The 22,363-nt window shown below is 39.7% G+C and overlaps 1 protein-coding gene across 1 annotated transcript in view; it reads left to right on the forward strand.

Moving 5' to 3' along the window:
• kcnq3 (potassium voltage-gated channel, KQT-like subfamily, member 3) overlaps positions 1-14,933 on the forward strand; it is a gene marked incomplete at its 5' end in the record, with an annotated part of 174,613 nt that extends 159,680 nt beyond the window's left edge. The window contains 6 exons of the mRNA XM_042331668.1: positions 3,663-3,856; positions 4,438-4,540; positions 7,084-7,215; positions 11,368-11,460; positions 13,144-13,228; positions 13,559-14,933. Of these exons, the coding sequence (XP_042187602.1) occupies positions 3,663-3,856; positions 4,438-4,540; positions 7,084-7,215; positions 11,368-11,460; positions 13,144-13,228; positions 13,559-14,287 (1,336 nt within the window). The remainder of the gene's footprint in view (positions 1-3,662; positions 3,857-4,437; positions 4,541-7,083; positions 7,216-11,367; positions 11,461-13,143; positions 13,229-13,558) is intronic.
• Positions 14,934-22,363: the final 7,430 nt, after the last annotated feature.

Here is a 22,363-nt window from a genome sequence, read left to right on the forward strand (position 1 = left end):
TCAGTTTGAAGATTAATCTGGTTTATTAATCTGGTTTATCACAGCTATCCAGAAGTTTTAATCAACGATTGGGACAGGTTGTTAGGAAAGATGATTGATGCCAGGACACTGGACTCATTTAAACAGCAGTTTGATGCTGGGGTGGGTGGACAGTAGGGTTGGTGGTCTGGATTACAAGGATCAATATCTAATTTGGAAAGTAAGGGTATCAAGAAGTATGGGGAAAGGAATGGAAATGGGATTAAAAGATCTGACTTGATTTAATAAACAGTCAGAGCAGACTTGGCAGCCTGAAATTTCTTCTCCTCATAGAATCATAGAATCGTACAGCACAAAAAGAGGCCATTCGACCCATCGAGTCTGTGCCGGCATTACTCTTTTGAAAAGAGCAATGTAATGTCAATCCCACTCCCCAGCCCTTTCCCCATAACCCTTCAGATCCGTCCTCCTCAAATACCCGTCTACCGCGTTTTTAAAAGTAATTTATCGAATCAGCCTCATCCACCCTTTCAGGCAAATGTACCAGATTCAAACAACTCGCTGCGTGAAAAGGTTTCTTCTCACATCCCTTCTGCTTCTTTTGGAGACCATTTTAAATGACCTTGAGTCACCAACACACCCACCAGTGGAAACAGTTTTTTCCCTTTCTAATCTATCAATTCCCCTCATGATTTTGAAGACCTCTATTAGGTCTCCTCGTAGCCTTTTCTGCTCCAATGAGAATAATCCAAGCCTCACTAGCCTTTCCTCATAATCAAGGTCCCTCATTCCTGGTACCATTCTTGTAAATCTTGGGCTTCTATCTTTCTTACAAGTCTTCCATGTGGCACTTTGTCAAATGTCCTTTGAAAGTTCATATAAACTACATCAACCGCACTACCTTTATCCACCCTCATTGAAAAATTCTATTAGATTTGTTAGACAAGATTTGCCTTTAACAAATCCGTGCTGGCTGTCCCTAATTAACCCATATTCTTCTAAATGAAGATTTATTCTGTCCCGGATTATAGTCTCCAGGAGTTTCCCCACTACTGATGTTAGGCTGACTGGCCTGTGGTTCCCAGGTTTATCCTTCTGTCCCTTTTTGTACAGGGGAGTCACATTGGCCACTCTCCAGTCCTCTTGCACCACCCATGTGTCCAACGATTTGAAAAATTGTAGCCAAAGCCTCCGCTATTTGTACCCTTGCATCCCATAGTAACCTTGGCTGCATCCCGTCCGGACCGGGCGACTTATCTACCTTCAGCCCAGTCAACCTTTTCAGTACTTCCTCTCCATTTATACTTATCCTATCCATTTCCTCTACCCTCTCCTCCGATACTGCGGCATTTGGTGCATCCACTTCTTTTGTGAAGACAGATGCAAAGTACTCATTCAGTACATCAGCCATGCCCGCTGCCTCTACAGTAAGATTTCTGCCTTGGTCCTTAGTTGGCCCCACCCTACCTTTGACTAATGTTTTTTTCTTGATATGTTTGTAAAATATTTTAGAATTCCCTTTAATGTTAACCGCTAATCTTTTTTTGTATAATCTTTTTGCCCCTCTTATTTCCTTTTTCTTCTGTACTTCCTATATTCTACTTAGTTATCTTCTGTATCTTGGGTTTGACATTTATCATACACCTCCTTTTTCTGCTTCATTCTAGATACAATTACCTTTGTCATCCACGGAAGTTTGGATGCCCTACTTTTCCCTTTTGTGGGAATGTATTTATTCTGTCCCCGAGCTATCTCATCCTTGAAGATTTCCCACTGCTCTTTAGTTGTTTTACCTGCCAATCTTTCTTTCCAGTCCACCTTGGCTAGGTCCCTTTTTAACTCACTGAAATTTGCCCTCTTCCAGTTGAGTATCTTCACCTTAGATGGTTCCTTGTCTCTTTCCATATGCACTTTGAATCTAATGATGTTATGATCACTATTGCCCAGATGCTCTCCCACTTAAACCTGCTCCATTTGCCCTACTTCATTCCCCAGAACTAGATCCAGCACTGCTTCCTTCCTCGTTGGGCTGGAAACATACTGATCAAGAAAGTTGTCCTGTATGCATTTTAGGAATCTTTCCCCTTCCTTACCCTTTGTGCTGTTGTTTTGCCAGTCTATGTTGGGATAATTAAAGTCCTCCATTATCATGACTCTATTGGCCTTGCATCTGTTTGAGATCTGCTTGCAGATCTGCTCATCTATTTCCTTCCCACTATTTGGTGGTCTATACTATACCCCTACCAGCATAACAGGTCCCTTTTTGTTCCTTAACTCTAACCAGATAGATTCCGTTTTGGGGCCCTCCAGCACCTCGACCCTTTCCACGGCTATAACTGTATCCTTGATTAAATTGTCAGCCCCCCCTCCTTTTTTTCCTTCCCTATCCCTCCTGAATACATTATAGCCAGGAATATTCAGCTCCCATTCCTGTCCTTGTTTGAGTCATGTTCTTAAGTATTCTACGGTTGGTGTTAGGTTTGATAATTAAGTGAAATTATGTGTTTTAGAATTATGACATGACATTTGCAACATTACATGATGAGTTTGATGGGATCACATTGAACTTATTATGAAATGTTGCATATTTCACCCCACATATGAATGATTTTGTCCTCCCCCATTATGGCAAATCATATTGCCTTATACTAAGCTGAAGATAAACCGATATTAACAGATAAAATAATGAGCTAAAATTGACCCAAACTGAATGCTAAGTTGGCTGTGCATTTAAATAAAAGCTCACAAATTTATGTCTATGTGGAAATAATGAATTTCTCTCTCATTTTACAATAAATATACACTTAGTAAGCAATCAATCTAAAGACCAAATCTCTGTCTGTCTATAGCTGTCTATCTGCTGTAGCTATTACTTGTTAGGCTTTTGTTTTGCTTCTAATATGTCAATTTGTTTGTTTTTTTTAAAAAAAGTTTTAGTTCATTAATCAAATTAAAAAAATTACAATTCTCCGGCTAGACAATATTCCTGTGTAATGATTTATATTCTCCAAGTCTCCCTAATTCTGATATGCGACGTCACCTTCAAAGGAGGAGAGCAGGTTTTTAATTTGCATGTCATGAAAGATTTATTTGAGGTTTTTAGTAAATTCTTTCTATTAACCTGAACTAGGAAAACACAGGCAAATGAGGGTCTGGAATCCTCTCACAATGTAGGTGATGCTTTGATTTGAGACGAGGGAGAGATATCAGCATGGTAAATGGTCTCTTGGTGTCTTTGACCCTGACCTCTGATCTTCTCCCAGGAAACGTACAACCGTAACTAAGCACATTAGGTCTAAAAAGTAGTTAAGGCTGTCCAATTCAGAGGAGTTTAGATACAATATTGGTGCTGAAACATATTGCCTTTGAAGTGCAAACAAGTCAACAGAGTCAAGAGAATTTGGCCAGTTGTTATTTCATTCAGCTGGAGTGCGGATCGACTGACTTGATGTGAAATATTGCATTGACACTGTTTTTCTATATAGCATTGGTAGTTCCTTACCCTATTCATATTTAATGGGAGCTCCTTCTATAGAAACATAGGAATCCTCTCCACAGCTTCCAAAAACTCTCATCAAGTATAGCACCTGTAAACTTTCTGAGAACTTTGAGAACTGGTGTGAGATATAAATGATTAAACAAACACATTGAAAGCATTCCACTGGAATTGTTTTTTGTTACAGCCAGAAGCTGAGCCTTTTTGATCGTGTTCGTATCGCTGGACCCAAGGGCCCCAATGTTAAAAGCAAGGTGTTAATACCTTTGAATGCAGACGCAGTGGAGGACAGTCCTTCTAAAGACCAGAAGACGTTGAGCTTCAATGAGATTCGAGCTGCGGTTCGAAATCGAGGATTTGGCTTCAAGCATAGCTCAGAAGGTACTTCAGTACCAGATTTTCTAATAGAATGATGTTTGTGCAGTCTGTCATTGAATTACATTATCCTGAGACCAGGGGATATGATCTTACAATTAAGGGGGAAGTACATTCTACTGAATTATACACAATGTAACAGGAGATACTGTTGACCAATTGACTTCCCTTGGTCACCACTGGGTACTTAGTCCAATACTTCATAACTGCTAGTCAGAGGTAGCCTTGGGTGATGAGATAATTATCACTGGTGTCTATTATTAAATCATCAGATATTCTGCTCCTGGTGATATCCCAGTTAATGTCTGCAGCAGGTGCAGCTCAAACCCACCCCTTTTCTGACTTTGTTCAAATGGTTTCACCCATAAGCCAGTTACTTCAGCACTTGAGCCAGCCAGTGGCTTAGGTTGATCTAAGATGGTGTTCCTGACTGGTCCTGAAATGTTACATTGCACTATGAAATGCTGAAATGCCATTTGCCACTTCAGAGATTGTCTGCTCTGAAGACATGTCCACTGAGACCGTGAATGGGTCCAACGATTTCTGGAAGTGAATCTCTCATATATTAATTTCTGTACGTTATTCAGATGCCGTTCCTGAGGTAGATCAAGTGTCCGAGGACAAAGGTTACCAAGCTGAAGTCATGGATGAGTTGATCCCTACAATGAAGACAACTGTGAGGGCTATGAGGTGGGACCTCCTGCAGTAGTGGAGAAACAAGAGTTTTTAATACCCTTCACTCTTTTTATAGACTGGGCCAACTTTGTTGGCCAATACACCAGAGGAAACTTCCTTCTCTTTGAAAAGTGTCATTGATTCTTTAGTGTCCATCTGAAGAGACAGACTGGATCTCGGGCTAATGTTTCATCTAAAAGTTGGAACCTGGGACAATACACTGCACTGCACTGGAGTGTCAGCCTGGACAATGAGTTCAAAATTCTGATGAGGGACTTGAACCCACATCTTCTGATCCAGACGAGAGAGTGATACAAACTGAGCAAGAAGGATACTTATCCATGGCACTATTTGAAAAGAGAAGGAAGTTTCTCCTGGTATCCAATAATCCTTCAGGTAAAATTGGCCATTCAATTCATGGCCGTTTGTGTGACATTGATGTGTGCAAATTGGCTTACAAACAAAATTTATGAATTGCTCAATATATCAAAAGCAAGCTTTATTATTACCAGAGTCAATTTGGAGAAGTAGAGCAGCTCAGGCTTCCATAGCTGTGGATTCCTGTTCATGAAAGATTAGAAAGAAATGCACTATTTGGTTACCTGTGACCTAGATTAGGAATCACATAGCATGCAAGATTGAACAAACTTGCTTGGCTTTTGTACCATATTGCTGAAATGCCCACAGTGTTCACTCGAATGGGAAAAGATCTGATTGAAATGCGAAATCCATAGGAGTATCAATTTCTTCCTGCTTTATGGATGTTTAATTTAAGGAAGGCCAAAAAATGAAGAAATGCAGAGAAAGAGTGCATCTGAGAACCTGTGAACATGTTTACAACAATCAAATGGCCTACAGTAAAGGTTGTCTTGGCTTTTAAAGGTTGGAAATGAAAGGCCGGATGTGGTTTCATTATTCAAGGAAAAGAACCACTGAAACATGCTCCTTGCTTCTTTGGTTGCAGTGTGTATTTCATCCTAACAAAGATCTACTTATGGTGCTTTATTTCAGTGATAAAGTTCATCTTTGATTTGCCAGCAGCTTTCCTTTCTTGGCTTCTTAACACTAGCAGAAAAATGCCTAACCTATCCAGTCTATCCTAGAAGCAGTAATCTGCCATTTGAATAATAATTTCCATTTGATACTTCGTCAAATGTAAGGGTTATTATTATTACAATGAATACAACAATGCTCATTATTGAGATTGTTAAAAAAAAATTCTTGTAGTCTTTGCTTTTTTTCATTGTTATAGTTTTAAGTCAGCACCCCTGATCTCCCAAGTCAATATATCTTATCTGGACCATTCAATGTCACCGAAGCAAATAACAACACAACAGAAATTAATGTTGGTGAATGGTGCCCGGATTACACTTTCACTGTTCTTGAATGTTATTAAATAATCATCGAACGTTTACAGCACAGAAGGAGGTCATTCAGCCAATTGTTCCACCTCTCCACTGGAGCTAGCTGCGCTAATGTAATTTTTTTTGTCTTCCCAACCCCATACCATTGGAGTGTGTCAGCATGGCCGTGTGTCAGTGTGTCAGAGCACTCTAGCCTCTGAATCAAAAGGTTGTGGATTCAAATCCCACGTTGAGACTTGAATTCACATTAGTCAAAGCTGATACTCCAGCGCTGGGGGTGTATTCCATTAACAGAGGTGCCGTCCTTCAGATTAGATGTTAAACTGAGGTCTTGTCTGCCTGTTCAGGTGGACATTAAAGATCCCATGACACTATTCGAAAAGAGAAGGGGGTTTCTCCCCTGGTGTACTGACCAATAATCCTCCAAATAAAATTGGTCATGGCTGTTTGTGGGACATTGCTGTGTGCAACTGCCTACAAATACAGTCACTCCATTACACAGTACATCCTGTGAGGCATTTTGAGACATCCTTTCGACATGATAAAGCTCTCTTCCAAACGCAAGGATTATATTATTATTAAATGCAAGGAATACTATTATTTAAAATTATTTTACCTCAAATATTAATCTATTTTCTTTTAAATGTAATCATAGGTTCAGCTTCAGGTTAGTATTGTAGCACTGAAGTTATGTACAAGTAGTGTTTTCAATTAATATTAATATTATGCTGCATTTATCCTACATTTACAGTGGCCACATGCTGACTTGTACCAAATATGCATTATATTGCGACTGGGGCTGCACAAATTGCTTGGGAGCCATTACTGCTGCCACTGTTAGGAGGAGGTGGGGACAGGAGCATCCACCCAGTGAAAATGCAGTGGGTGCCAATCAAGTTATGTTTGTTACCCTGTGCTACGTTCAAAGCTGTTGGCCCTTCAAACATCAATTGTTTTTTTTCAGGCTCAGATTTGATGTGATGTGAAGAGGCAAGCATGAAGCAGGCTTTCCTCTTCACAGTGCTGTACCCGAAGAGGCTTAGCTCCTGGCAGGATAAATACAGCATAAGATGACACATCTTGCACATTGTGCTCTATTAACAGTGAAGTGACTGTAGATGCCTGGTGATTGTGTGATTGCTGCCACTCGAGTTAGTCGATGAGACATTAAAACTATTTCCTTTATCTCTTCAGCATATTGAAATTCTTCCTCAACAAGAAAAAATTCAAGGAGACTTTACGGCCATACGATGTGAAAGATGTTATTGAACAATACTCAGCAGGACATTTAGACATGCTCTCAAGAATAAAATACCTCCAGTCAAGGCAAGTGAGAAACAAAACATACAAAGGAAAATCAAACACCTCCTCAAATACTGCATGAGTCATTTGTGTTTCAAGGCTGAGGAGCTCAAAAGAGCAAGTGTGCAAAAACTCCTACATCATTTGCCAAAGGGCCCTCAGTACATTATGAATCCATGGTCTTGTAGCAAGCATTCTGTTGGGCCATTTTTGTCTGAAATGTTATACTGTACATTAAAATGGATTTGAGATGTGCTGACATTTTTCTTTTTGAACGTGTACATATCAGTTATCTCAACATTTTGGAGATCAATTGTATGTTCGTTTAACAAGGAGAATTGATGAAGGTTGCATGTGGCTTTGATTAGTGTTCCAGTGAAGTTCACGGTGGAATGATATGAAGAGCAGGCTGATGAGAGGATGAAGTGCTAGAACATTGACTGGTGGGATTCGGGAGGTAAAATTCCACTGTCAGAGGTAATGGCAGCGGCATAGTACAATGTTTTTAATTGAAGTGCTAATTATGGTCTTTAACACATGCTGCTGTACTATGCATATATGGAATTCTGGTCTGGATACTATTAAGCAACAACAACAAAATTACATTTGTTCAGTGCCTTTCACATCGGGAGGCTGTCCCAAAGTGCTGGGCATTCAGTGCTTTGGACCCGAGCTGGGGATTGGGATTAGGGAGGGTGATCAAAAGCATGGTCGAAGAGGAGGGTCTTGAGATGGGTCTTGAAGGAGGCAAGGTAGGGGGCGAGGTGGAGGGACTGCAAGATGGAGTTCCAGTGCGTGGGGGCAGTGAGTCCGAAGGCCTGTCTGCCAATGGTGGGGTGGGCAAGGTGGGGAATGTGAAGCAGGCCGGAGCCCGGTGAGTGGACGAAGTGGGCAGGATGGTAGGGGTTCAGGAGGTCGCAGAGGTAGGGGGGAGGTCTTTGAATGTGAGGACCAGGATCTTGAATTATATCCTCTGTGTGATGGGAAGCCAGTGAAGTGGGCAGGGTGGGGTGATAGGGTCACGGAACCTGGTGCGGGAAAGGAGCCAGTCTGCAGAGTTCTGGATGATCTGCAACCTATGGAGGGAGGAGTTGGGGAGGCCGACTAACAAGGAGTTTGCATAATCAAGCCTAGATGTTATGAATGTGCATATTAGTGTTTCGGCAGCCTGCAGTGTGAGACAGTGGTGGAGCTGGGCTATGTTGCGGAGGTGGGGCAAGCCAGAGCGGGTCATGGCATGTATGTGGGGTAGAAAGGATAGTTGAAGGTCAAACAAGACTCCAAGGTTCCGGACTGACTTAGTAAGGTGGAGTGTGCATCTATGGATGATGATACTGTCAGCGCCTGAGGTGAGAAGGTGCTGACAGGAGCCAATCAGGAGAGCCTCGGTCTTGTTGATGTTCAAGTAAAGAAAGTTAGCTCTCTTCCTGGATTTGATGTCTGACAGACATTCTGTCAGGACAGCAGTGGTCCTGAAGTCAAGGAGGCAGAGCAGTACAGTTGGGTGTTATCCGCATACAAGTTGAACTCATGTCTGCGGATGATGTCACCAAGCGTGAGCACATAGATATTGAAGAGGAGGGGACCATGGACAAAGCCCTGAGGAACATCGCACAAGACGGTGCGGGGGCTAAAGGAGAAACCATTTGTGGAAATGAAGTGGAGGCGGTGTGAGAAGTATGATCTGAACCATTCAAGGACAGAACCATGAAAGTTGAGGTGAGATGAGAAGTGGTGCATGAGAATAGTGGTCAACGGTGTCGAAGGCAGCAGAGAGGTCAAGGAGGATGAGGAGGCAGATGGAGCCCTGGTCGCAGATGGACAGAATGTCATTTGTCACTTTGACTAGGGCTGTTTTTGTGCTGTGGGCGGCACGGAAACCTGATTGCAGGGGTTTGTGAAGGGAGTGGTGGGAGTGAAAGGAGCGAAGCTGGGAAGCAAAGACTCGTTCCAGGACCTTGGAGAGAAAAGGGAGGTTGGAGATGGGGTGGTAGTTTGAGAGCAGGAATGGGTCCAGGGAGGGCTTTTTAGGATAGGAATGATGGGACAGGGGTGGGAATGGTACCAGAGGTCAGGGAGAGGTTTTGATGTCTGTGAGTAGAGGGCAAGAAGGTGGAGCTAGGAGGTAAGAAGAGGGGTAGGGATGGGGTCGAAGGAGGGGTGATCGGTTTCACGCGGGTTATCGTGGTGATAAGAGAGGACTGGGAGACAGGTTCGAAGGTGTGGAGGGAGGGATGGGCATAGATTTCCAAATGGCCACAAAAAAAGGAATTAGGCCCTATTATTTGTAGCAGATATTGAAATTAATGATTGGTTTGAACCAGTTCATATTATGTTGAAACTTAACTGGATACCTCAAAGATAGTGTTTGGCTTAATTCCATAAATGCTGAGTTTAGTACAGGTGTGTTAAATTCACTCCAGTCTAGATCAGATGTTTAATGGCAACTACCCTGAGAGGCAACTGTTCTGTCAGAGGTCATGTTATTTACATATAACCAATAGGCCAATTTCAAAAACTCTTGAGACTATCATAAAAAGGCATTACTTTGTGATGTTGTCCATTGAACTTGAAACTGTAAGGGCAGCCTTGTCTGTTATGATGAAGCTCACTGTAGCATTCAATCTGTTTGGATCCAGTTCATTTCAAAGCACTTGCGGGTGATTTAGGAGGATTTAGTTGTGCTCATGGTCAATCATTGAGAACTCTCTTTATTCCAATGAACAACCTAAATAGACAATGATTGTCCATATGGTATGCTAAGGGAAAGATTTTGCATGTTAGCTACTATTATCCTGGTTCTGCAAATGATAACCTCAGGTTTTAAGGAAGAAGTGTGGTCTATGCTGTAATTCCCAGTCGATTGTGGGATTAGAACACAATGCATGAGCTACGGTACTTGAGTTGTCATCGAAGATAGCTTTGGGTATGAAAGCAAAGATCTCTTGGGAGATGCTTTACAGTATCATCCCATCAAAGTCATTTCCAGCCTCGATAACTTTTCATTTCACTAAGGTTCTGCATGTGGCAGTTGCGAGTAACACAACATACTTAAGATGTAACATTGGTCATGTGCTACATAGAACATTTACACTAATGTTTACGTTTAATATGAAGGAGACCATTTGACCCATTATGGTCAAAGGTCTTAAACCACACCACGTGCTGACTTCAAAAGCCTCATCTACTGCACACACCACAGCCTTTGTTTGAGATTTCAGCAAGTACTGAATCATAAGCAGTTTTTTGTATTCTGGACATGAGCCAGTGAAGAATATGGTTGTGTCTATCTCATTTCATACAAAGTTAGAGACTTTCTTCTCATTAGACTGGGCTGAATTCAAACTCAGATCCAGACCTGAAAAGATAAGGTGATTAAGCTACTGTACCATCCATATCTCCAGGGTTGCAACCTCCTGACATTTCAGCAAGTAAACTAATGTGGTTATGAAAGCTTGAATGTCTGTCACTCCGTGAAGAAAACAAGATCTGCTTTTAATTGAGACTGCTGCAGCTGCTTTGTAAATATTAATAATTCTATTATGCTTTTCTATCTATGTGCCAGAATTTACTGTATGCTGCTGAATTGCAATTGGGATTTACAAAGCACTGATCTGGCCCCATCTTGTATTCAGTTCCGGTTGTTGTATCAGATTAGGGACATGCTGGTACCAGAAAAGGTACAGTGACAAGTGACTCCATTGAGTCTGAGAATAGGTAACTAAATTACAAGGTGAGAAAGCAGAAAGCTTTTAGAAACTTCCTGGATCCTAAACAGTGTATATGATCTGAACCCCAATCATATGATCTGAACTCCAGTAATATGATCTGAACTCCAATAATATGACCTGAACGCCAATAACATGCTTCATTGCAGCCTTGAACTCAGAAGGGGGATTGGTGGATAGACTTTTAGGTCGAACTATGTGGAACAATTTGCCCAGAAGCAGCAGAGGTGGATAATGTTGTCAATAATTTGAAAAGAGAATTAGATAGGAAGTAGGGACAGGAGAATATGAGAAATAGCAGCCAATTGTATATTTGAAAATGGGTTATGGCCAGACAGATGATAATGGTATTTTTCTATCACATATAAAGAGCTCAATAGCTGAAAATACTGCATTTTCAAATTTACAAAATGGATTTTAACATTTTCTCCTTATTCACTTCTTCCAGGATAGATTTGATTCTTGCTCCTCCATTTCCATCAACTCCCAAGCAAAAGAAAATCAACTTAAAAGGAGGTTTTGTATACCCTTCACAGCAAGGGTAAGGCACAAATACATATTTTATATGACCCATGCTTACTTCTGTGCCAGATGTTTAGAATGCTATACAACAAGTGGTGCAGAGATTCTATGAAAACATTTGTACAGTTCACAGAGGGCAGAGAAGCATGTATTTGTACTGGTGTTTGCTGGAGTGAGACAGTGATGATTCTAGGAAGTAATGTTGTGATTCAGTTGCAGGAGTGTAGTAAATTAAAAACAACTTTTACAGTTTAATCACCAATGAAAAAAGCCTGCAATTCATAAGCGCAATGACATTTCTTCCATCCAAAAGCAGCTCTGAATATTTATAATTTTGTACCCATTAAAACCAGCAAATTTATTGAGTAGCTTTGTACCATAAAGAGCGAGTCCAGCAGCACTCCTGGCTGCTTATAGTTTAATCAACAAAATATTGTCCAAACTGTGACAACTGAAAGTGAAGTAATTTAGAGCTCCATTAAAGAGAAACTATATCTGTCTAAATACGATCAACTTTAAAAATTATCCTTGCATTTAATATAATTTCTATAACATTGACCTATGTCAAAGCTCTTTGGGTAGTTGCTCTCATGTGTGATGACTGTGTATTTGCATTTGCAGTCAAACATAACAAACAATTTGCACACAGCAAGCTGCCACAAACAGCCGTGAAGTGAATGTCCCACATATCTGGAGGATTATTGGCCAGAGCACTGGGAAAAACTACCTTATTTTTTACAAATAGTGTCACAGGATCTATAACAGTGGAGACCCGTAGCTCAGTGGTTAGAGCACTCGCTTTTCAAGGAGAGACCTAGTTTTGATTCCCGGTAGGGCGAAACCTTGGGCAAGTTTCCTTATTCCACACGCCTGATAATAATCCCTCAAGAAATAAAACAATAATAAATTGGTCACTTCAATCCACGACTGTTTGTGGGACATTGCTGTGCGCAATTGGCTGCTGTGTTCGCCCACAAATATATAATCAATTCACTTTACTGTATATTCTGTGAAGCGCTTTGGGATGTCTAGAAGACGTGAAAAGCGTTAAATCAAATGCAAGAATTATTATTGTTATAACAACCAGGCTTAATACTGCTTAATGCTAAATACTGGAGAGTCAGCTGGACAATTAATTTGAATCCCAATATGGGACTTGGACCAACAATCTTCTGACCCAGAAGTGAGGAGGCTACCAGCTGAATCAATCTGACAGTCAATCTCATACCTATCAATTATTAAGGATGAATCCCAAACCAAATAAAGCCAAATTAAGCATTCAAATGGATACAAAGTGAAAACAATTCTGCTAAATCTGAATATTTGACCTTTCTCTACCTTTTGAAACAAAATATCTGTGATGCATCTTGATCCCTCTCAGCAACTAGACATACCTACTCAAATTTTGATATAGTGCCTATCACATCATCAAGATGTCTCAAATCACTTTACAAGATCTTAACGTGAAATGTAAAGATTGTGTGATTTGTGAGTGAATTCAAATGATGCATGTAAATGATAAAAAGGTACATTTACTCTTAGAACTATTTTTGCCAAGCACTGTTAACACAAACTTAGATTTCACTCTGTAAAATAATCAGATCTACAGCTATGATATGCTCTGATTATATTGGATATATTTGTGTAATTTGCCAACCATTGTAAGCCGTTCATAGACTTTCTCCCATGTATTGCCCACCAGAATTGATCCTGATACAGCCAAAGGTTCTGGCAGAGAGACTGAAGACCAAAGTATGATGGGAAGATTTGTTAAGTTTGAAAGACAGGTATTACTTCAAATTATACCCTCAGAAACAAGTAGATCTGTATGGCTCTGAAATGGATGAAGCATTTCAAAGCTCTCTCTTGGGTAAAACACTAATGACAGAGGTCTGCTGTTATAATCTTTGAGGACACTATGATGGCTCGTTTTAAGATTAACAACAGTATCAATTTGTGTCAGAACTTCAATTGAGAGATCACTCAAGCTTGTCTATGTTGGAAAATATATGATTTTGTTGCATGATGATTTAGTCATGCTCTGTCTCCTGCTAATTGTTTTATTACAATATATTTGCCATCCTTAAATTGATCATATCATCTTTGCTCCTTCGCAGGTACACGTTATGGAGAAAAAGATTGACTTCCTTGTGGACATGCACATTCAGCATATGAATACCGAGCAGTCTGGGTCAGCTGGATACTATTCAACAAAAGGGGCAAGGATCTCTGTTCACCAAAGTTCAAGTGAAGACAAGGTGGAAGACAAATACTTGGAGATCAAAAAAGTCATCTCAAACTATTCTGAGTCTTGCAACTACATGGCACCTGAAAATGCTTATCAAGTCCCAGTTGGTTCTGTTGCTCCTTTTGGTTTACTCACAAATCCAGGAAAGTTTTCAACTTTGGCTGCTGATTTAATGAGGTTGCCTCCACCCCCGGCCCCATCATATACCGAGAGACCCTCTGTTCTACCCATAAGTTCATTAACAGACTTGCAGGGTAATGCATCCCTCAGCTGCCATGGAAGAGAAACAATTCCTTTCGCTGAAAATGTATCACCAATACAGGGGAGAAATACAAGAGACAGTGACACTCCAATTTCCCTCCCTTCAGTAAACCACGAGGAACTGGAACGATCCCCCAGTGGATTCAGTATCTCCCAGTCAAAAGATGATTTGACTTTTGGTTTCAATGAGAGCTGGCCAAAATCCAAAGTACATTTAGCAGAGGCTGAAACAGATACTGATACTGACCCTTACACTCCATGTGGTTCTGCTCCTCTGTCTTCTACAGCAGAGGGACTTAACGACAATATATGGTCCACATCGAATAAACCAACTTAGCAGAGTCACTGGTTGACCTCTATGTGTACAGTCACTTTAAAGACTCCACCTTTCTTGCTTCATACGAAGCATCCAAAGCTTATTGTTACAATGTGTTTCACTGATAAATTCTGCACGTGATGCATGGAAGTAGTGCTAGAAACTGTTAATACTGTTTTCAATATTCCAAAAACAATTTTTTTCATAAATAAATAAAACTGCAAAATTTTGCATGTTTTGTGCATGGTTTCCAAAATATCAACAAAGAAGCCAAATTTCCTCTGGTTTACTGTACAGCACTAATGTAATTTTAATCCCTACATTATCTGTGGGTTAGAATCTATGCAGAAAGTTACTAAATACAGTTCTTTTAACAATGCTTTAACCTGTAAATGAATTCTTAAAGATACCATATCCCTTTGATTAGCCTAACAAGGTGGGATTTGGTAAAAGTTTTGTTACACATATGCTCTAAAGAGATCAATATGAGGCACTAGCCAACAATTTTTATGTCTTTAGCATTCTTATCCCTGGACGTGCAATTCTAAAGATAATTTGTCAAAATGAATTGAATACTGAATGCATCATCTAATTAAATGGTCTTCATGATTTATCTCTTTGACTACGCTTTTGGTCATCTTGCCCCTCCACACTAGTTTTGATTCCCACCCCCAGCTCGAGTGCCCAGTCAGCAGTGTCAAGCACTTTGAGACATCCTCCCTACATGAAAGACTCTGTATAAATCTAAGTTGTATTGCATTCATACATGTATAGAAATCTTTCCCAACTCAGTGGCCCAAAATTTCACTTACCTATAAAGCTGTTTTGTCTTAACATTTTAGATCATGCCAAATTGTGGCAAGTTCAACATTATTTTGGGATCCTTTGTTATTTCAGTTCTTAAAAAGAGTCATTGACCAAATAAATTAAGACTGAATTTAAGAATTTTACACAGTTCTACGCAATTTATAATATTAACACTAAATTATCCTACACACTAGGCGGGATATGTGACCTCCATGACATATACAAACTACCAACCATACAGTGAAGCAGGCACAGGAAAGAGGTTGACAGAGTACGGAAAGTAAGGATATCATCTCACCATTGGGCATATACCAATTCAATGTTGTATATAGTTTATCACTATGCCTATTTTGTCTAAATTCACTTTATTATTTCATCCTAAATATGCTTTCAGAATGTTTTGCACCATGTTAAAGTCCACTTACATTGACAGATATCTTGAATGCCGGGCATAGATTTCTGTTGTTGTGTGATATGAAGCTTCTTGCATGGTGTTTTGGGTGAGGAGAGGACAGTTGAGACAGGCACCACTCCATTGCTGGAACACCAACAAGGTGGTATTTTATAAACAAAAGTGTAGTCCATGTGCCTACTTTGAGGGTGTAGAATAGCATTGTTTTCAGGAGATATGTTTGCAAACACATTATGAAATTACTTATATTTCAATGCCAAATAGTATATTCTAGATCTTAAAAAGTGCTTGATATTTAGCAGGAGCACAGCTGGAAAGTGATCTACAGAGTACTGGCTGGTTTGCAAAGTAATAGAGATGTCATAGCCTAATTCAGCGTTGTTAAGTTACATAAAGGATTTCACTTAATGGGGTCTAATGTGTGATATTCGTTAACTAGATTTGTGGTATTAATTATCGCTGCTGATTCGTGATTTTTGGGTTTGCAGTGAAAATCCTGAATCAGTAAATTTGATAAAAAGCCAGCAAGCAAAATGAACACTGTGTCCCATTGTTGTATTTGCTCACTGGACTGCTTTAGACCTTGTCCACTAGGGAACCACAATTTGCTGGCTGCTCCAACACTAGAATAGCTGTCCTACACTTACCTCATTTATTCTATTCATCAATTTAAAGACCTGGATCATTTCATCCATCAATATGTTTTCTATTAAGAGCTTATTCAGCTCTACAAACCTATCTCGATAAACTATAGATCCAACTCCTGATATCAGCCTGACTTAGTTGGTAGTACTTTCATCTTTGTGAGTTCTGTCATATCGGGACATAGAACTATACATAACTATACATAACTATACAAGTATAGTCTATGCTCACACTCCAATGCAGTGCTGGGTGTATGCTGCATTGTTCGAGGTGTCGTCCTTCGGATGAGATGTTAACACAAGGTCCAGTCTGCCTGTTCAGGTGGATGTTAAAGATTCCATGGCACTATTTACAAAGAGAAGGGAGTTTCTCTCATTGTCCTGGGAAACAAACCCCCAGATAAAATCAATCGTTCACTTCATGGCTATTTGTGGGCTGTTGTTGTTCCTAAATTAGCTGCCGCATTTGCCTACTACATGTCATTGCATATTGCATATTGGCAGAGAACGTTGGAATAGTTTGTATCACACACAGAAATACAACAAAAGCAACTTGCATTTATATAGCGCCCTTCGCGAAGGGCAGGGTCTTGGAGCACTCTAATCGATGCCACAAGGGTTGTATCAGACATGTTATATAATGCCATTAAAGAGTTCCAGTTGCACTTATTTGTTAAAACAGTTTATTACACAGTGGTGGCCCATCCACTTGTCATAGCATAAAATCATCATATATTCATGTTGTGTATAGTTCAAACAAGTTTCTGAAAACTCATTGCATCCATCTCTCCTGAGATATGATAGCACATTTACTTGATTTGGTTTCAGTTCTTTTATAAATATACCACAACCTTGGTATCTTAGTTTTTCAAATATTAGAGCAACTTGCAGCTGCAACATATATCAAAGCTTTACTAAAATATTCTCTAGTCGTCACCTTCCAACATTGTATAGCACTCATAATAATCCCATTCCATTAAGCAAATCCAGTATATTGTTTGGAAGAAGAGGGGAAAACCAAAATATTCTGAGAATGGAAATAGAATCATATTTGCATGAGATTGCATGCCTGTAGCATCTCTGGGAGGTATTCTGCTCCTGGGTCCCATGGAAGGAATGCATTGATTTGGGCTACTTACTATTCTGCCCTATTTGATAAATTTTGCCGATTTGTCCTTTTGCTCTTGTAAAGAAAGGAAATGGAATTTTATATTATAAATCATATAGCATTATAAATGTAAATGGATACCATGGTTTTAAAATTGCATTACGTTTATTTAACAGGGCAGGTGGGTACATTTGCTAATTTTACTGAAGGAATCAGAACAGCTCTTTAGCCTACATCAATTATTACACTGCACGGAGTCTTTCCATGGGTTTTACCGTTATTTGTCTTGGTACATATACATCAAAGAAAAAGGGATATGGTTTCTTTGAGAAAATATATGAAGGATGAAAAGGCCTGCCATACCTTTTATAACAATTTGTTCTACTCTCTAACTGTGTTTTGTAATAAAAGTTTGAAACTATAAAAGGTCAATATGCTGACACTGATAATAGCTGACAGGTATTTGTGCCTTGCCCAGGAGACATTTGTTCTTGATAATTACAAATGGCTAAATTCCAGTTTGTTGTTTCAAACTGAAAGGAAACACGTGATTTTCTTACAAGTGGCCTTCAGTGCTATTTCTATGTTTTGTTAACTCTATTTTTAACAGCGGATTTGAATTGTTCTTGTAATTTATATTATATCCTCGAATAGCCCAACCTTTTGGGAGACTTAAGGCAGTTCCTTTACAAATATGTATTATTTAGATCTTTACTTAAGCTTTGTTCTGCTTTGTTTTCCTTTACAATTGCACCAGTTTAAATAAACGCATATTAACAAACAATGTGTTCTGCTGCTGTAAAATATCACCAAGTAATGTCTCTGCATCTTCATGATCCACTATAAATAATCAAACCCAAACAACTAGAAAGATGAAGGGTAATAAATGCAGTAGGTGGTGTGATATTTATCAATCTGAGTTTGGTCAGACTACTGTGAAATGGTACTGTCCAAAATCTTTGGGTCCAACTTGGGTTAGTTGGTAGCACTCTTGACTCTGGATCAAAAGGTTGTGGTTTCAATTCTCATGTCAGGGATATCGAGTCATGGTCTAAGCTGACAGTCCAATGCAGTGATGGGGATGCTGTACAGTTTGAATTGCTATTCATCAGATAATAATAATAATCCTTGCATTTGATATAGTGCCTTATCACATCTTCGATATGTCTCGATGTGCTTCACAGAATATACTGTAAAGTGAATGGACTGTATATTTTGTGAATGATGAGATGCTAAACCATGACTGTGTCTTCCTGTTCAGGTGGACGTTACAGATCCCATGACACTATTTGTAAACAGAAGGGAATTTCTTCTGGTGACCTGGCCAACAATCCTTGAAATAAAATAAAACTTCATGGCTGTTCATGGAGCACAAATTGGCTGCTGTATTCGCCTATAAAATACACACTTTGCAGTAAATCCTGTGAAGTATCCTAAGACGTCCTTCCAAAGGGAAAGACACTATATAGAATGCAAGATTATTATTTGTTATTATTATAACTTTTTACCTTATTTGTTTTAATAGAATGAAGAGAAAGCTTTGTGCTATGCCGCTATAACTATTGGACTGCATGGCTGACTAGTGGATAGAGTGCAGGGGATCAGGCTGATATCCCAGCGAAAACACACTGTAATTGCTCTTATGGCTTCCATCCAATCGTAAATAAGAAGGCAGCCTTTTGTGAGTCCTCAATTTACACCAGATCAACAGTAATCAGCTACTTCATACAGTTAAGAACCATGTTGAATTACACTGCTGAGTGGAAGGGACATATGGACTGATGTCCTTTGAGTGACATTAGCTTAGAAAAAATGGAACTGTTTTCAACAACCTGAGAGAGCCAGACTTGCAGCAACAACTTCCATTTATAGAGCACCCTTCACGCGGAGTAGTTTTACTGGAGCGTTTGACAGTGATGGAATCTGACCCTGAGCCAGGGGGGAGAGGGAGGGGGGAGGTGACCATAAGCATGATCAAAAAGGAAGGTTTTTAGGCTGGATTTGAAAGTGGGGAGGGAGGGCCAGGCTGAGGGATTGCAGGAAGGAGTTCCAGAGCTTTGAGGCATAGTGGCTGAAAGCACAGCCACCGATGGTGAAGCGGAGGGGCGAGAGATGAACAGGAGGCCGGAGCCGGCCGAGCAGAGGCAGCGGGTTGTGCAGGGGGGAATATGCAAATCAGATGGGTAGGGAGGTGTGAGGGCATGAAAAGATTTGACAATGAGTGAAAGGATCTTGAAGTCAATCCATTCAGTAAGTAATCGGGAGCCAGTGGACCCTGGGAAGGACTGGTGTGATGGGGGTACGGAGTTTTGTCTGACTTAGTATCCGGGCGGCGGAGTTCTGAATTAATTGTATTTTGTGTATTCACTACCACACACTTTGCCATGTCACTGGATATCAACAATAAATTATTTTCATTTCTGTCCATTCTTTGGAATGAATCTCAGATTGGTCAAACCTAGACCTTTCAAAATGTTACACACAAGAGTTTTAGATTTTGCATTCTCTCAACTCACCTAACCTGCTGAATATGGCAACATTAATATTTTTCTACAAGTTTGTTGTATCACTTTCTATTTTGGAACCTGCGGTTCAAGGGATTATGTTTAAAACCATGGATTTAATGAGCAGTGCATTTACAACAGCAACTATACAGTGCCCTTCCCAGGATAACATCTTGGAGCACTTAGGTCTTAAGGTTGGATTTAAAGATAGATAAAGAGGTAGTGAGTTGGAGGGATTGAGGCAGGGAATTCCAGGGATTAGGGGTGTAGTGGCTGAATGCATTTATTTAAGTTGGTAGCAGTTAAATATTAGGTTTCACTTTTTTATATTTAATTTCCAGATCCTAAATTTCAACATTAATTCGACTCTGAATTTGATAGAATATAACAGCAAAGAATCAATCCATTCAGCTCATTAAATATGCACTGGTGTTTCTCTCCTTATGAGCCACTTAGTCTAATGCACTCTGCTGCTCGCTCCCATTTCACTTGTGCCCAAATGATTTATCATCTTACGTGTTAACGATTAGACTTTTTATGAACCAAGGTAACCAGTGTATGTTCAATGAGCCACCATGAGTCCAGGGAAGTGCAATCCCTTCTTAGGTGGCAGTATTGTGCAACCCAGATTCTTCGTAAGTTGACCATTTCAGAATCTGAAACACTCTGTTAATTGGCTAACCCTTACTTAGTGAGTCAGAATGACACTTTGGCCTGTTGGAAAAGTTATGGCAGCCTCAGTTCCTAGAATGAGCCTGAGCACATTTATGTAGATGTCAGCTTTGGACAGGATCAGATTAATCTGCAATGGGTTTTGAATAGCTGTCAATGTTCATTCATAAATAATGGTCAATTGAGTGACATATTGGAGAACCATAATAATAATAATCCTTACATTTGATAAAGTGGCTTTCACACTGGGAGGATTTCTCAAAAGCGATTCCCAGGATACACTGCTAATTGCAGTCACTGTGTATTTATGGTGGAACATGGCTGCTAACCATATGCTCATTTGGAGCCACCTTGCTTCAGTGAAAAGATGTTTTTTTCCCTTGGAAATCCCTACTCATAGAATCAAAGAATTATACAGCACAAAAGAGGCCATTTGGCCCATCGTGTCTGTGCTGGCTCTTTGAAAAGGGCTATCCAATTCAATCCCACTCCCCCGGGCTCTCCCCGTAGCCCTGCAAACTTGTCCTGAATTTGTCATTCAGAGTCACAAGACTTTAGCTCTGACAAATTTGTGAGTGTAAGACAAATTCTCACGACTGTTTAGGCTGTGGGTGCTTTATCAGATATTACGCTGCTTGCATTAAAAGGCTTCATTTCGGTTTTTTTGGCTACTTAAAGAAATTTCTGACATATGTTTTGAATTACAACTTTAATTGTCATCAATGGTAATTTACCAAGTGAGATTTTGGACAATTAAATCAGCTCAGCTGCAACAGTGAAATGGCAATCACATATATCCAAATGTGATTTGCTCTAGAATTGGTACAGAGAACTGATTAAAGCCCAACTGTTTCAGGAAACAAAGACTTCTGACTCACATTAATGCCATTTTAAAGTATTAGCTGCATTAATCTAATTAAGTATTATTCATAAGAAGTGCTGTAGGTTTGACTTTTATTGTGCAAAAAAAATGTCATGCCATATTGAGCACTTCCTTCTCTCCCTCTAGTATTGTAGAATGTGTGTCATGTTAATAATTCAGGAAAGATTGTAATGAGTATTCCAGCTTGTTATTTACTGAATTGGGGATGTCAGGCTAATTAGAGCCTCAATCTCATACCGTAACACAATACAATTTACATCAGGAGGACGTCTCAAAGCACTTAGAAAGCACTAAGAAAGTAGTGGTTTAATCAATTTCATTCTCAATCCAACTCATTTAACTTCCTGAGAGGTAAACAACCATAGGTAAAACTTGAAGATAAATGAATCTCACCCCCAGTTACAAAGTTTAATCAAACATTTGCAGAACATTAATCCATCCTTTCACTCTTCAGTACACAACCATTTGCATTCCCTAGATGGCTAACTGATTTATATATTTTACTGATTTATGTCTTACTGGTTTGTATATTCAGTTATTCATTATCCTCCAGTCCAAAGGACCATAATAAACTTGCATTTGTTGTAACATTTATCATTTTTGAAACGTCCCAAAGTATTTCATGAGTACAATCAAGGGTAGCGACTGTGAACATGGCAATCAATTTGGACACAGCAATGTCCCACAAACAGCCATGAAGTAAATGATTGTTTTTTTTTAGAAGAATTGTTGTTCAGGACACCAGAAGAAACTGCCTTCTTTTTTCAAATCGTGTTGTGACATTCTTAACATTTCCCTGGTCAGGCATTGGTATAACATACCACCCAATGGTGATGACTCCGACGAAGGGTGTTAACCTAGACTATGAGTTCAAGTCCTAATGTAGGATTTGAATCCACAAACTTCTGACCCAGAAACGAAAGTACCGTCAACTGAGCTAAGCTGACAATAGTACAGCCAAAAAACACTTAGGCTCATTTATTTTATCAAACGTGAGAAGAATTCATTACTGTGACTGACTGGCTCCTCCACTTTTTTTCAAATAACATGTTTATATGTCATCCAAT

The sequence above is a fragment of the Callorhinchus milii genome, unplaced genomic scaffold, assembly GCF_018977255.1.
Source record: "Callorhinchus milii isolate IMCB2004 unplaced genomic scaffold, IMCB_Cmil_1.0 Scaffold2, whole genome shotgun sequence".
In the NCBI taxonomy this organism is placed as follows: Eukaryota; Metazoa; Chordata; class Chondrichthyes; order Chimaeriformes; family Callorhinchidae; genus Callorhinchus; species Callorhinchus milii.